Raw genomic sequence first — 16,889 nt, 5'->3', positions numbered from 1 at the left:
CTGGTCCTAACCAGTCTCTCCCCACATAGGTCAAGCCTCCTCCTGTACTTTTTCCACCATGCAAGTTCGGTCCTGTCTTTCGCTGGTTTCAGACGTCGGCCTGACTCCCGTCGCTACAGGACGGTGTCAGCTCTCCTTGGCTTCGTGAAGAAATTTGCTCTCACCTCTGCTTCCTCTTTCCCACCCTCCTTCCCAGTTAGAATCCTGAGAAACAACTCGAAACCCCCTCATCATTGCCAATCACACACCCAAGAGTTCTGTAGGATCCCCTCCCCTGGACTTACAAGATGTGTCTGGTGAGTGCCTAGAAAACTATTTCCTGTGCTTCTTGAAGCTCAGCTCAGCAGCCCCTCCAGGCAGCCAGCTATGATCCTGCCCCAGCCAGCACCTTCTTCTCCATGGCTCTAAGCACCTCTCCCACTGCACGTACCACACTGGAGTTCATAAATTCACTCTGTAATCACTCTCCTGCTGTCCCCTTCCACATACGCCGTGTGTCCTGAGCACAGGAATCCTGGATCTCTGTTGCACACCCTTACTACAGGTCCCTGCACTGAGCAAATGTTCAATGAATTAAAATCAAATTGGCCCCTAACTCATCCCTGCACCTTTCTCCTCTGCTTCTGAGTGTGTGTGTGTCTGTGTGTGTGCATGTGTCTGCGTCTGCGTTAGTACAGCACCTCATAGAGTGCTGTGATTACTCACCATTTGCACACACCGGTATGTCTTGTAGGAGATGGACTAGACGTACTGAGATAATGAATAGTTCAAAATAATTCCCTTCAAACTAAAGGAGGCATTATTTAAAGATTACTTCCTTTCTGTGTTCCATAGGAGAAAAAAAGAGAAGTATTGTGGAACACAAATTTCTGAAAGGACTTAGAGAAGTTTCATTACCCCAGTCCTGATGAGAGCATCCTCTTCTTTTTAAAAAAGATTTGGATTCTCGGTTTTTGTTTTGTTTCCTTTGCTTAAAAAAATACCTCACAGCTTGCTTCCTGAAAACAAAGGAAATAATAAACAATAGCAACTCCCAATTTTACTGTGATTATTTGCCAAGAATCTTTTTAGTTCATGCAGTTCTATTTCATTAGAGAGAACCGATTAAAGGAAGAAAAATGCTTCTAAATTAAGCTACTCAAATATGCACTTAGTTAATGCTCTGGGAGCTAATTTATTGCGTTATTTAAAATATAAATTGGCTAGCAGATCTATTTATTGAGGTATAACAGCTAGGCAACAATGTGCAATTTTCTCTTAGCTGTTGAGTGGTTTTTAATAACTTATTGAAATTTAAAAGAGAGCCATTTCATTAAATAGAAAGTGAATAAATGCTGAGAAATCTAAAATTTAAAGATTTTTCTACCCATGGAGAATGGCTTTTAAACATTAATGGTATTTTTAAAACAAAAAGTGAATTGGGGTTTGCTTTTAAACAGTAACTTTTAATTCTTTTAACTTGAAGTGTAACCAAAGACTCACAAACTCACTTGTGGGAATGTCAAACAGAGCCAGAAAATAAACAAATAAGGTAGAGAGGGCCGTGAGGTAGAGACAGAGGCAGTGGAAGGAACATAAAGTTGTGTTGAAATATGGCCACATGGTCAGATAGTTTAAGACACTCTTTTTGCCTTGGACAGTTTTTGACCGGGCAGTAAAAAGTATTTCTACAAGCGACATCATGAAAATGCCATCCCATTTGGCATGCTCTGTATTCTAAAACCTGGGACCCAAGGACATTCAGAGATTCTGAGGCTTGCTTAAGGCATGAGTCAACAATAGAATTGATTCCAAATACCCTATCTGGCCCGGAGTTTTCCTAAACAGACCAGCTGTGAACATCTCAGGGTGCTCTGATAGAAGCAGGAGGACCCTGCGGATGTTGAGGTGTGGCATTGAAAGTCAGTATTGCCAGCTATACTGAAACGCAGAGAGGGAGGCCGGATGGAAAAGCCCTCCTCACCTTTTTGCACATATTTGAAATGCAGAGAAAATGTGGATCTTATCATTTATCCACTTCAGTGCCTATTTCTTCAGTTTACCTTGAAGTAAAGGAAAAAGACCAAAATTCTGCCGCCTTCTCTGAGACAAACAAAATTTCAGAGTATGAATGAATGGTCTAGGAGCAAATCAGAGGTACTGATTTGTACAGTTTGCCAATTTCCATGGTGTAAATACTCCCACCATGGCTGATGTCCAGTTACCAATTTGACCACTAAATTTGAAGGTGGTCATAAAGTGTGTGATTCACCTTTCTCATCCAGTGAGAAAGAGCTCAGCATAACACTGCTACAACCATCCTGTGCTACAACCATCTGTCCCCAGGAAGCACTGCTTTAGTAGCTTGGCTGGCTCTTGTTCTGTGATACCCAGAAGATTATAAGCCAGGATCTAAGTCCTTGCAACATCCTGACTGAGAGCACTGACTGCTGTAACCTCTGTCATCTCCTCCCCCACTCTCATCTTCTTCTTGGAAAGAAACTACACACATAGATCCTAACTTGAGATCCTGAGTAAGAGTAAAGAATGAAGTGAATTGTGCTTTGGATCCTCTTGGGGGGATATCAAATATAAATCTGGACTCAGAGTGACCAAATGCAGAAGTGAAGTTTCAATTACTTTTTAATTGCATCAAATTCTATGTTGTAAAGTGGGCTCCTAAAAGTGGGGAAAAAGGCAGAACAGCTTTTTGCCATTCCGCTAAGGCAAGTAAGGTCTTGCCTGCTTGACACTGCTGTGTGGGAAGAGGGTGTCTGGCACTGCATGTGGTGAAAGGGAGAGGGGGCGGAGGGAAAGGATGAGCTGCGTCACAGTGCTGGCAAGCTTAAGGGATAAATCGCGCTGCAGACACAATTCCGTTGAACGTTTTGATGGAGGTTTGATTTCACACTCAAGCTGCTTCCCTACTTTAATTGGGGCCTTTCCCATGGGAAGGAAGGGTTCACAATGTGGAAATCAAAAAAGCCTGGCAGATAACTGTTTTGCTGTCTAAAGAATGGATTATAATCCTTTCTTTCAGAAAACTACAATAATGAACCATAGCTTCTTAGTATTGTAACTTCTGCTTTTAACTCCACTAATTAAAGGGAGAGCTATCATTTTTGACTGTAAAAATTTGATAATGAGGGTATGATGACCCTTGGTTAAGTGCTTATTTTTTTGCCTCTGTTAACATAGGGTACAAAGTTAATGCATATTTCGGAACTGAGCATCATGTAACATTTTATATGCATTATCTCTTTGAGTCTTTATACAGTCAGATATGCTTAAAGTGATCAACCAGTCCAGACTGTCTGACATTTTTTTTTACCTTTTGTACTGAAGGTTCTACATGGATTTTTTTTTTTTGTCTTTTTGAGACAGGGTCTCACTATGCAGTTCAGGCTGGCCTTGAGCTCACTTTGTAGCTCAGGCTGGTCTTGAACTCACAACAATCCTCTTGCCTCAGACTTCCAAGTGCTGGGATTACAGGTGTGTGCCACCACGCCTCCCTTGAAGGTTCTCTCTTCCCAGAAATCCCTTAATCCGGGGCAAGTTGAGAGAACTGGCACCCTAAATTTTATCTCCAATTTACAAATGAAAAAATAGAAGCCATTAAGTCAAGTCCCAGAGCTGGACTCAAACCCAGACCTGCTGAATCCTGAGTTCATGCTCTTAACCACTATACCAAGTCATTTCCTGCTACACTGTGTGGTACTTTTAGATTTCCGTTAACCACAATGACCAAGGGAAGAGCAAACTTTCATTATTCATCCCAAACTTGCTTGAAGTTACCAGTTTCTTGAGTTGATATAGGGAGAAAATTCTGTAATTTATAAAAATTATTGTTTGACACATTCATAAGGCATCTAACTAATCTAATGAGATGACACTAACAGACTTCATGAAGGGTCCTCATCAATTTGCTATTTATTTTGTATCTCTCTAAAAAGAAAGAGTATATCCCTTGATCAAAAGATTTCTTCTAACAGTTTTTTTTTCATTTATCTCATCTAATTTAGGAGTCATAATAAACCCCCTTTTACCACTACTAACTTGGTTGTATAGGATTTCATTATCTATCCATTTAATGTTTACCTAAGATTATGACATATGTCATGATTTAAGATAGCCATCGTTTGGTCTGTACATTTAACCATTTTTCAGGTATGTCAGTGTACTTTTCAATAATTAAGCTCATTTATGCCACCTTTGTGTAAATATCTTTTTAAAACTCCTACATAGTTTAAATTCCAAAAGATATTACTAACATTAATGGCCATTATTTTTGCCCACAGATGTAAATTTTCAAAACTCTTCATTCTTTTGTGCGTTTTCATGTTTCTATTAAGGATAATTTACTTTGGTCTGAAGAACATTTTTTTATAGTGTTTCTTTTAGGGGAAGTCTGCTGGTAAAATGTTTTTCAGGTATTTGTTTCCTTGAAAATATCTTTGCCAGGTCTTCATTTCTGTAGAAATTCTGTCAATCATTTTCTTTCAAAACTTTAAAGACACCATTTCATTATCTCCCAGTTTTCCTAGTTTCTTATCAACCCACCTTCTTTGATGATATTGAAATCAGTGTTTCTTCTCCTATGACAGGTTTTAGATGTTCTCTGTCTTTGGTTTTATTATGGTTATAGATGCAATCAATTCTCTTTGTGTTTATCCTATTGAGCCTTTCTTGAACTTCTCAAAATTTTCAATAGTTTTGGAATTTTTCAGTCAGTCTCTCCAAATTTTGCTGTTTTGTTTGGCCTATTCCTTCCTTATATTTTATTTTGGGACTCTAGTTGAAAAGAAGGTCAGTATTTTGTAGTCCAAAATCTTTTCTTCTTTTTTTCTGCATTTTCCAGACTTTTATTTTTCAAATCAATATGGATGTTTTTGGCTATACTAGAAAAAGTGAACTTCTGGTTCATATATTTTTCTTCTATTGTGTCTAATCTAACAAGAAACCATCTACTGAGTTCTTAACTTCAGTTATGAAATACTTTTCAGTTCTAGAATTTACACCTTTTTTTGCACCAGGAATCAAACTTAGGACCTTGTGCTTGCCAGGCAAGTGCTGTGCCACTGAGCTACATCCCTAGGCCAAGAATTTACACTTTTTATTGTTTTTGTATATTCTAATTTTCTGGTGAATTTTCTGGTTTGCTCCCTACCTTCTTAAATATTTTGTTTACAGTTAGTTAAAACTCTATACCTGCTAACACCAACATCTGGTTCATGTATGGTCTCTTTCTGTTGTCTATTTTTGCCCCTTGGTTTTTGAGTCCCTTGATCTTGTCTTTTAGGATGCATAGTAAATTGTGTTCACTATTGGATAAAGTATATTTAAAAATACAAGAAGAGAAGGTGTTATTTCTTCCTCCAAAAAGTTTAATTTCTTCTGGAAAGCAGTTGGAGTAGGGGCAGATCACACAGTCATTCATCCAAGGACTGAGATGATTATTTTGGCAGTGGATGTCAAGGTTTGCGAGGCCAACTTGTTTCTGGGTTTCCCAACTTCTTGTCTTTTAGTATCAGCCCTCGCTGCTCCTCCACATTTTCTTTTCTTTGGGGACTTTCTCTGTTTTGAGTTTTTGGTTTCCCTCGTACCATACAACTGTCAAAAGTTCTCCTTACCCTTCCATTCTTTTCTCTGTTTTTTGTTTTATTTTGTTTATAGTTTTTGTTCATTTGTTTTGATTTGATTTTTGCTTGGTTCCTTGATGAGAGAAGCTTAGAAACTCATCAGTTACCCAAAGAAAGACCACACAAAATGCTGGGCCCACTTCTCTGCAATCCTCTTTTTTTTGCCATGGTCTTGGTTTCTCAAACCAGGCTGCTCTCTATATCTTTAAACAATATTGCTTTTCATCCAGCTTCTGGTGTTGTTCACTGATGTGAGGTTGGTTTGATACAAGTCACTGAATCATAATCAGAAGTGGAAATCCCAAAGTACAGTATTACTGCAAATGATTAAGTAAGATGCTCCATACAGGAAGCCCTTTTGGGGGGCTGTGGAGCAAACTCAAAGTCTGTCTTGACTACTTCAGGAAAGTTACCACCACCATGCCTACATGAGGACTTCTGGATGCACCGAAAAGCCCCTTTTTGCCTGCTCCTCAATAATTATGTCCTAGACTACAAGTGCATGACGAGAAATGTCAATGAGAGTTTTTCCCTGAGTGTTGTGGGAATAACTCTTTGCCTTGATCCCTGCCCTGTTTATTTTTGAAAGTGCCTTACCTCATTCTTTGTTAGGAAGTGTCTGCTAACAAGTTTTGGCTTGTTTTTATTCTCATTTCCAATTACCTTTTCTTTTTCGCGTGTCTCTGAGGGCATATTTATTTTATTTCTACTTATAGTTAGTGTCTGAAAGCTAAAAGGTAAGATTTAGTAAACATGGAATGGACTAAAAATAGTAAAAGACCATCATTGTGAATCAGAGACCTGTACAACAAGCAAGAAACTCTTGAATGTATGCATCATTGGGTCATGGAAATCAGGATAAACCAATTGTTCATATTCTATCTCCACAACCTGCATCTCCCATAGGTCTCTTTTCTCCTGTTCTGATTAAAGCACAACCCTTTGCAAATCTTCATATTTCAAAAGCCTAAAATGAGAATGGGGGGGCTCTCACATAATGTTTATATCTGGTCAATCACTGATTTTATTGTTTCTACCTCATCATCATCATTTCCTACCCCTTCTCCCTGCATTTCCCCCAAGCTTACATGATCTCTTACCTGATTTCATAGTCTACTTATTTTCCCCTTTGCCCTAGTATCACTGCCTCCAAATCAGCCTACTCATTAGATATTAAGTAAGTTTTCTGTAATACAGATCACAGCATGTCACTACCCTGTTTCAGAGCCCTAGGATCCATCCAGAATAGGCAGATCCATACAGATACAAAGCAGATGAATGGTTGCTAGGCCCTAGGGGGTGAAGAGGAAGGTGTAGGGTTACTAATGGGCATGGTTTTCTTTAACGTGAAGGAAACATTCTGCAATTGGAGCAGCAATGGTTGCACAACACTGTGAAGGTACTAAACGATACTAAATTGTGCACTTTAAAATTATAATTTATCTTAGGTATATTTTGCCATAATGAACAAAAACCCCTATAGTATCAGATCTGTTCATCCCAGTTATTCATAGGAGTATCACAACCCACTCATGTTGCCCATTCATCTCCCCTTGTGTTCCTCCATGGTCAGGGCCACACAGAGACTCACACGTGTGTGCCAATGGAATCAGGCCCCTTGCATTAGTAGGAATAGTGTGCACTCCTGGCAGTGAACCCCCCACTTCTTCCCCACCCACTGTCTGTTCAGGGACCTTCTCCCGTGAGACCCCTGAGTAGTCTCCCCAACACATTTATATCAGCAAGTCCACTGTGAATGTGCCTGAATTTAGGTCCTGAATCCTAGTACTTAAAAAGGCACAACTAGGAAATGTTTACTGCTGGGTCCAGTATCTAGATCCGGGGGGAATAGTATCATTTTCTAAAAAGTGGAATGAAGCTTTAAGTGTTTGCATAACTCTTAAAATTCATGTTGCATTTGTGACCCTCTTGGAAAGTTTGGAACACGTGAGTTTAGAGGCACCTCAAATATGCAGTTGTGGTGATGAGACCGTTTCCCTCCAGGGAGCCTTGAGATTAATCTTGTTACATTTAAATATGTAATCATGACCCAGCCCTGTTTTGTCACACACCTCTAAAAGCTGCCGAATGGGTTGTGTCCTTGATTTGTGAGCAGTGAGGCTTGGCTATAAATAACCGTATAGGTTATCTTTCAGCACTCATAAATTCATTTTTGAGATTAGCATCAGTAAAATGCCGTGAATCAGCTTGAGATCATATTTTGTGTGGGAATTTGAGGCCATGTGAAATGGCTTTTCTTCCTAAAGGAGCTTTCTTTTCTGATCTTCATGTCACTGTGTCCCATGTCACTGGGTCATTACATGTGGCAGCTCAGAAATTGAACCAAGGTTGGACAGATTGCTGAGAAAGCATAATGCCCAGCCCTTTGCGCTCTTCCTCACCAGTTTGTTGTCGTGGACACAGATGGCATGAGTGCATGGGTGTGCAGCTGAGCATCAGGGGAGCAGGTGCCAGGAAAAACTAAGGTGACTTCGTGAATAAGTGTGAAGCACATTTCTATTTATGCTCTTTACTGATGTAAGTACAGAATTCCCTGCTCACCGTAGGACAGATAAAGTTCTGAACAGTGTATCCTAACAAGCAGTCTTGGGACGAGAAACACCAGCAGCAACACTTTGGAGCTGCTACAGATGCAGATTCTTGGGCCCCTCTCTGGACCTTCAGCATCAGAAACCCCAGGTGGTTTCACACAACGCAAGGGGGAGAGCCAGTATTTTAAACAACCCCTTTAAGCCAAGATTATTGATGCAAATATCAGAACAGTGAGGGTTCTAGGGGAGTTAAACTGGTACAGACAGTTTGATTTTGAATTTCAAATGTGGATCGTGTTGGGAGAATAATGTTAATGACTAATATTTATTGAACACACAGGCAAGTATTGTGCTAAGTGTCCCATGGACAATATTTCATTAAATCTCCATGTAACTCACAATGACCGCAAGAGGTAATACTTCTCTCGCAGGCGCTGTACAGTCAACAGAATGGAGGCTCAGAGAGGTTGAGTTACTGCTTAGGGTTCCACAGCTCGCAGTGCCTCTTGTTATACGTGTGCATTCTGACTCCGGGGCCCAGCCGTGGTCCACTGTGCTGCCCTGCATTAGCCACAGCTCTGCTTCTATGGGCAGGAAGACCTTTAGCTCTTGGGTATTTGGTTGATTGCTGTTCCAGACCATTGCTGCCAAACTCATTTCCAGTTGAAGCAGCTGGATTCTGTCACACAGATGACTTGGCTAAGTGTCCTCAGCTGGGCTGAAATTGCACAGAAATCCGTCATCAGATCCCTGCTGAGGCCAGAGACACGGATGGGAATCGGCAGGGAGAAGACTGTAGACTGGGACTGTGGAAGAGGGAACGTTTCCTGTAGAGTTCCAGGAAGGTTCTCTTGTCACGCGTAGGTTCATTTTCAGCCTGGGACAAGCTGAGGAACCTGCTGGATTCCAGTGCACAAGCGGACACAAATGGTTGACTGGGTCCACAGCCATTGAGGCATCAGTGACCATGGGTGAAGGGTAGAATAAAGCAGTTTCCACTTTATGTGCAGAAGGAGCCAGTCCAGTCCCACACCCATAAGTGGGGTCTGGCATCTCTTACTACCCAGAAGGCTGTGAGGAGTTTCATGGAGATACCCTTTGGCTGAGCTTTAAGCTTCATCTGTGCAGGTGCTGGTATTTAACTAAAACTCTGATGTCAGGGTTCTAGCTGATTATCTCACAAGTGTCTGACTTGTGCAAACCACCTCATAGCTCCAACTAGCTCAGTCCCCTCGATGCTCACGTGAATGATGCTACCTGCACCGTGCAGCGCACAGTTTGGACAGCTGTGACCAACAAATTAAAATTTATCTCATAATGTTAATTCTACCAACCTCTGAGCAAGGTTGTAAGATGGCAGGTGCTGGGGGAGAAATGAATATTTTTAATATAATACGTGAAGTGTTGTTTTCTTGCTTCAGTTCCCGTAGATTGAAGTAGGCAAAAGAACCCAGCCTCCTAAGAAGGAGCTTGTGAAGTGATCTTTAATTGCTGATTGTTACCAGCAGCTGGAGAGTAGGGGACACGATCCCAGTGTTGCATGGGTGTACTCACTCTGTCCTCTGTAATTGTGTCTGTTCCACATATGCATCAGGACATCTCAGGCCACGCTGTCCTCCTGCATGTGGCTTTCCAGTACTCTCTTGTGAGTCCTTGCCCTTTGGCATTGAATCATGAAGGCTTCCCATGGTCCTCCGCTTGGGGTACCTGCTGACAGGCTGTGCCTGGCAGTACAGAGGCCAGTCTTCCATTCATCCATGCAGTGCCAGCTCATGGGTGGCCCTCATGTCATTTGAACTTTCCTAACTTAGAGATGGATGAAGAGTACTTCATCCAACTAAAAATGGCAGAGGTGACAGAGCTACACTGGTGAATCTACACCTAAGACTGGGATGGTTCACCTTGTTTTAACTTTAAAGAAAAACCTCTACAAACACACTCTGAGCTCTGGTTGATGTGGTGTGGAGGTATTTAGGGGAATTGTACTGCTGTCCCCATTTTACTAGGAACTGTCAAAAAATAAGATGGATTAATGGATGGATAGAGGGATCAGCAAAGGGATCTAGGTGTGAGAAAGCAAACACAATGAATCTAAAGGGTGAGTGTATGAAATTGCTGTCTGTTTAAAATGTTTTGCCAACAGAGCCTTGGAAAAAGGAGTGTTCTAAAAAAGCATGAAGAATTTCTTTCTGTTGTGTGTTTTTAAGAGAATCCAAATATCTTCTTTATTACTATTAAAAGCTAAGATGGCAAATATTACTTACTGTGACAGCCAACATGGCTGGTAATTAAAAGGTAGAATTAGATAAGCTGAGTACTCAGTTGCAGGCAGACCTGGCCTAGTGTAGTCCTCCCCACTTCTGGGGTCCCGCCAGATAAAACACTTCCCAGCGTGCCAAATAGGGTGGAGGGGGAGAGCACACAGATCAGTCCCAAAAGGGAACCGACAGCATAACTTTGAGTAAAATCAAGATAACTGTACGATTGGAAACTTTTCTACCTAGAAGATACCTATTAATAAAACTATCAGAAGCAGGACAGTAAGCATTTCCAAAGGCTTCGGTTAGTAGAATATATTCTGTATTTTATAAAAGCTTTAAATAATCTGAATTAAAACTCTCCATTATTTACAATGCCCTTTTCTCTAAATGTAAAAGTATCTTTTGTCTTTCTTTAAGGTGATTGTTCGAGGTGGAGGACACATTTTACCCTATGACCAGCCTCTGAGAGCTTTTGACATGATCAATCGATTCATCTTTGGAAGAGGATGGGATCCTTATAACTGATAAACTACTCTTCCAATTGAGAACATCAGGAATTTTAATCTTTGAGAAGAAAATTTGGAAAACTAAAAATGTTATATAGATAAGGACTTTATCATTTTGTATCTGTAAGATGTTTCTCCTCAATAAAAATTAATTGCTCTTGCAACACATGAGCTTTTGATTGAGGGGGGAGATGGTTTGTTACAGAATATCCATGCAAAAGGAAGAAGTCTATGATTTAAACTAGAGGATAGAGGGATTGGAGTCTGTGACACCGATTCAGACAACCATGCATGAATGAGATTCAGGATGCTTTACTAGGAATTTCTAATCCTTCCTCCATCTATGTGAAAAATGCAATAACTGAATAAAGTTGTAACATCTTGTTTAACAAATGATAGAAGAGTTGGTCATACAATACATACATCTGAAGGTGTTTGTAAATATTACTGAATAAGAATAGCTGAATTATCACCCACACAGGAATGGATGAAGTCTTAACAGTCATGAGGAGGAGATTTTTGAATATAGAAAGTCTTAGCGTGAGAGATGGCTTGAAATGCTTTGAAACAGAGATCTTCTATATAAAAGGAATGACATACCAATTCAGGATAAGTAGGGATTCTATTCAGAGATCACACTTGTCTTACATTTTCTTTATTTCTTTTTTTAAGTTTATTCACTCATTTGATATTTTTATCAGATTTCCTCAGGCCACATTAAATCAGTCACTTTTGATGTTTAAATCCCCTACTTCCTTTTACCCCTCCAATAAAGAACAATTTAATTTTATGTCATCATTGGAATTAAAATCTGAGCTAAGCTGGCACCAAAATATAGACACATAGAAATGTACCTACATCACTAATTTTACATTTAACTGTCATCTCCGGGCACATCTCTGGGCCGTATGCCTCGTGTGCACACATCTCTTTGAAATTCTGCAACACATTTGGCTTTTCAACATCACTTCCTTCTCATATCCGTGAATTTGCCCACTGGAGAATTAAATTTAAAAAGTCAAAGCCTGTTCTTGCTACAATTATTGAGGTCTTTTTTTTTTTTTTAATTTCTCATTATGTGCCTGATTTCATTCAGGTTTGTGATCTTCTTTTTTTTTCTTCATTGTGCTCCTGTATTAGAAGTCACCAAATCAAACATTCTGGTCAAAAGCAGTTTTTTAAAAATTATACAGAAAAACTGGGACAGAGGTGGGTGCAAGATGTTTTTCAGGTGATTCCTTCTACAGGTTAAATTAGTTGCACGTGACTCCATAAGTGCAGAGCGGAAAGGGAACTGACTTTGGCTGGAGACCTGAGCTTAGCCCCTCCTGGACCACACAGGCACTGAATGGTTTGGATAACTTGGTTCTCCACTCTGGCCTCTAAAGTCAAAGACTTTTGCAAAGGAGGAGGTTTCAGACCTAGGCTGCTTAACCTTCCAGCCTAGACTGACAGTCTGTTCTCACAGCACCCATTTCACAAGATGAGACTGTCGGTCCTTATTATTTGTGCATCTGTGTTGCAAATATGGCCTAATCACTAAAAATTGTATTTGTTACTCAAATATCAGTACTGGGTCTGTATTTCATACAAGCTTTAAATACTTCGATCTAAATGTAAAACTTTCCATTTATTTATAGTGTGCGTTTCTCTAAATTTCAAAGTGACTTGCAGAGGTGGCCAAATATTAGAGTTGTCCAATACTCATGCTCCCAACTGAGGCTAAACAAATGTGACACTGTGCCTTTGTGTTTCAGCTTTCATACTGGAAGCAAGAGTCCTTTTCCTCTTCTTGTCAGTGCCCCATTTTGTGCATTTTTATAATTTCCTTGCTGATTTTGCTGTCTAAAATAGTCCTGAGCACAGTGCCTACGTGCTACCTAGTATCCCTACACACACACACATACACACACACACACACACACACACACACACACTGATGTGCTGTATGGAAAAAAGTTTCATTCAAACCTGAGTTAAATTGGTGGCTCTAAGTTCAATATTAATGAATCAACACTATGTAGTAAATGAGGTGACTAAGAAACACACACAAAGCAAGGTTATGTGCTGACAGGTTGACAGGAACATGGTGAGTTGAAGCTAGGAAGAACATAATCTTACATTTCCCTTAGAAACAATGGCTCCGAATTTGCTAATTCAGAGTTAATGGAGATGTTCTAGAATATACATACCTGCAAAGAGGCTCAATAGTGTTTACAAAGGTCTTCCCATAGGAACTGGCACACAATAACAGTTCAGTAAATGGAAATCATGGATGTTTTCATTTTTTTATTAAGTTTATTGGTACAATTTAGATATGCTTAATGATCATATTCATCATAGGAAATGTATACCTATACATGATATATCATGAATCCTGTCCCCTGCAATGTCCTTCCTTCCTTTCAACTTTATTTACAAAGATTTATTTCCATTTTATCTCTCTTTTATCATTTTTCCTTTCCTCCCTTTCCCCATCTGTCTCTCTAGTTCCCCTTTCTTTTGAACAATTTCTTCCCATTCCACAATACCTTTTGTACACTTTGGTCCTTATTTACACTTTTGGTATCTCACACAAGAGAAACAATGTGATATTTACACGTGTCTGATTTGTTTCATTAGTCTCAAGGTGCATACATTTACCTAGAAATGTCTCATGTTTATCCTTCTTTATGGCTGAGTAGTACTCCACTGTATTAAAAAAAAAACACATTTTTTAATCCATTTCTCTGTTAATGGGCATTTGGCTATTTTCCAAGATCTAGCTATTAAAAATTGTGCTGCTATAAACATAAACGTGCATATATCACTGTGGTATGACATTTTAAATTTTTCTGGGAAGATACCCAGAAGGGAGTAGCTGGGGGATTTTTCATTTTTATCACCTGTCTGTCCCAGATACTAAGACAGTGGGGAATATTGGGGTAGGATAAGGACACAACATGCTGGGCCCTCCAGGAGAAACCTTGCCAATTCATTGGAGGATAGTGTCCCACAGAAACTGAATCTGAATGTAACTTACTAAAAGAAAGGAGAAAAGGGTAGACCAGATACTAAAGAAAAACAAGTTTCTAAATTTAACTGGAGAGATTCTTAGAGTTTGCACCTTCTATAGTATGTTCAAGACAATCCACTAATGTCCAGGGAGAAAATTCTAGAATGTCTCTCTATACTTGCTTCATTTGAAAATGAGAAAACAGTGAGCCTTACTAATATTTAACACTGGACACTCACCATGCCCTCCCTTGGTCCAGATGTGAACACAGTCCAGTGTCCCATGTGATGGTCATCACAGTTAGCAGACAGCAGTGCAGAGTGGGAGCTGTAGCGGGGAGAGGCCCAGAGAGGAATTTCTCCTGGTTCTGGCTCCAGCATATTTCCAAGAATTACAATTTACAGGCATATAGGACATTGCTATTGTGATCAATTTTGTGTGTGATTAGTTTTATAGAAACAGAACCTTCCAATAGTAGAGCCTTTATGACACTTCTTATGTGGATGGGCGATGGCCACTTGGGTCTCTTGTCCTACCCTGGCTACCTCGTGGCAGTGCGTATAAGGGGGATGTGGCCCTTGACAACCAGTCATGCAGTATTAATCTCTGACAAAGATGCGTGCTACAGACTTTTTGTCATTTCCTGTCATTGCAAGTGGCTACTGTGTGTCTCTTAGCAGCTATCTTTCATTATTTAAAAAAGTAAATTCTGTGCAATCCATTCTTTCAAGGTAAAAGTGGTAATGTCACAACTAGTGAGAAAGTGAATTTCTTTTAAAAGAAATTTGAATCTATGGCAACCGTGTTTTCAAAACAGATGTTTGGAAATGTTTCCGTCTTAATTGTAAGCACATTACAAAAACAAAAACATCCCTAAATTCCAAGAAAACTTCAACAAAAATCTTTACACAAAAGCTGGATGGGATTGAGAAATGAGCTTTGAGAATTCGTACAACTCATGGAATGAGGCATTTCTTTCACTTGGATCTATATGTTGGTGTGAAATATCTTCCAGTTAGACTTTGAACCAAGCATTAAAATAAAGTGAGCATAAAACCAGACACTTAGTTGGTATTTTATAAGAGAGTAGCTCAAAATTATCTGAAAATAACAAAGCATATTTAACACATGGACCCTATCAAAGGCATTAATATTTCAGAAAGCAAAAGTATTTTGCAGCATTAAAAAGCAAATGAAATTTTAAAAATTAAGTATTTTAAATTTCATCTTTATCCTTTTCATGTTGATTAAAATTTCATAACATAAGTACTACTTACACAGTAGTGGAATGATTATACTTTATAAAGTAAGTAACATTTTAGGGGTATGTCTTCAGCATCTGTGCAAGGGTATGCACATGTGTGTGTGTGTGTGTGTGTGTGTGTGTGTGTGTGTGTATGCATGTATGGCTAGGAATGTAAGCCAAGGTCTCATACATACTATGTGAGTGCTCTATCATTGAGCGATACCTCTCATCAGCAATATTTCAGTGATAAGACCTGACAGCAAAAATGTTTAGAAACCATTGCTTCAGAGGACAGAAAATATCTAATTCAAAAGGAGCCCTAAGTTTTGTAGTAGTCTTAAGTTTCAAAGCAGCTAAAGAAGGACCCAGGAGGAAGGGAAGGGAATAAGGAAGGAGTAGGAAGGAAGGGAGGGAGGACAGCAGGGAGAGAAGGAAGGAGAAGAGGGGGGAAGGAAAGAGGCAATGGGTTGCATAATGTGCTTTATCTTGAAAGTTTTGCAAATCAGATTGTTGTAAACTTAGAGGCAGGATACCCTCCACCCAAGATGAGCTAATGCACATTTGAATCGTGAGTCTCTGGAAATTACTAAGAGCTGTCATTTAATTATTAATATGGAGTTCTCAAATTGTCTTTTCTCATGCCACCAAAAACATGGATACAGCCAGAAACCAAGGCCTGAGATCTTGTAGCAAGTTTCTTGACTTAAATCTTGATTTACAGAAAGTCTGGGGTCTCTTTCTTTCTTCTCATGAATAACAACACCTCTGCTGTCATAGCTGGTGATACAAGTGTCAATCTTAGGTCACTGAAACCCCTAGTTCTAAGCTCAGAAACCTCATGTGGGGCCCTGGAGGGCCTGACCTCTAGCCAACAAGGATGGCACAAAGACGACTGGCCCAGGCTGCTCCCCTCCACTGTCACAGGAGTCTGTCTGCTGGGATGACATACAGCTACCTGCACGGATGTGTTTACTTTTTCTTGCACATTGTAGTGGTTATCGCTATTGAAATTCTGAAGATTTTACAAACATTTCAGAAAAGAAATCTGAAAGTCATTAATTTTGTTGCCCCTAAACACCAAGCTTAGGAATTAAAAGCAGACTGTCTGTTGTGATTTATATCTGCTAGAACCCAGGGAAAGACATCTGTTCAATCATTTTAAAGGGATTTCTGGCAACCTCAGGAGTGTGACTCAGAGCTGTGCGTTCCCCTGGGCTCTGTGTTTGAGGAGGAGGCCAGGGCTGTGCATGCTGCTTAAATGGATTTCACAGGAAACTTTGTTGCATCTAGCCAGATCTTTCCGGCAAATATAAATCCTTTTCTTCAACTGCTAATTTTCAAATGGCAAAAGTAAGGATTGTTCACTGCAGAAAGATAAAAAGGGAAAAGTTTCCCTCAACAGTCCCATGATAACTCACCCCAGTACCAAGACTGCACCCAATGGGGAAGCGACAAGCACTGCCACCAAAAAGAAAGCTGAAGATGTTATTATAAGAAAGGGCACCTGGAAGTCCAACAGCCAAAAACCAGAAAAAATGTCTGCTACATACAGATGGCCGAGCTCAGCAAAGGATAACAGACAACCTCTCCCACTTGCCATGCAGCAGGAATATTCTTGGATAGTTCTCCTAAGTCCCCGATGAATAATACAATCAGAACTTATCCGTACATCCAGCAATTTCTGATGATATGTTACACTCTAGTACATGAA

General features: G+C 39.9%; 1 protein-coding gene across 7 annotated transcripts in view; it reads left to right on the top strand.

The window, feature by feature from the left end:
• Cpvl (carboxypeptidase, vitellogenic-like) overlaps positions 1 to 11,103 on the top strand; it is a 165,961-nt gene extending 154,858 nt beyond the window's left edge. For all 7 annotated transcript variants that reach the window (XM_005377479.2, XM_005377481.2, XM_005377478.2 and 4 more), the window contains one exon: positions 10,849 to 11,103. In XM_005377479.2, the coding sequence (XP_005377536.1) occupies positions 10,849 to 10,956 (108 nt within the window). In that variant the 3' untranslated portion in view covers positions 10,957 to 11,103. The remainder of the gene's footprint in view (positions 1 to 10,848) is intronic.
• The last annotated feature ends 5,786 nt before the right edge of the window (positions 11,104 to 16,889 follow it).

The sequence above is a fragment of the Chinchilla lanigera genome, unplaced genomic scaffold (assembly GCF_000276665.1).
Source record: "Chinchilla lanigera isolate Chin_1 unplaced genomic scaffold, ChiLan1.0 scaffold00009, whole genome shotgun sequence".
In the NCBI taxonomy this organism is placed as follows: domain Eukaryota; kingdom Metazoa; phylum Chordata; class Mammalia; order Rodentia; family Chinchillidae; genus Chinchilla; species Chinchilla lanigera.
The sequence above is the reverse complement of the archived record's forward strand: the minus strand, read 5'-3'. Positions and strand labels throughout refer to the sequence as shown.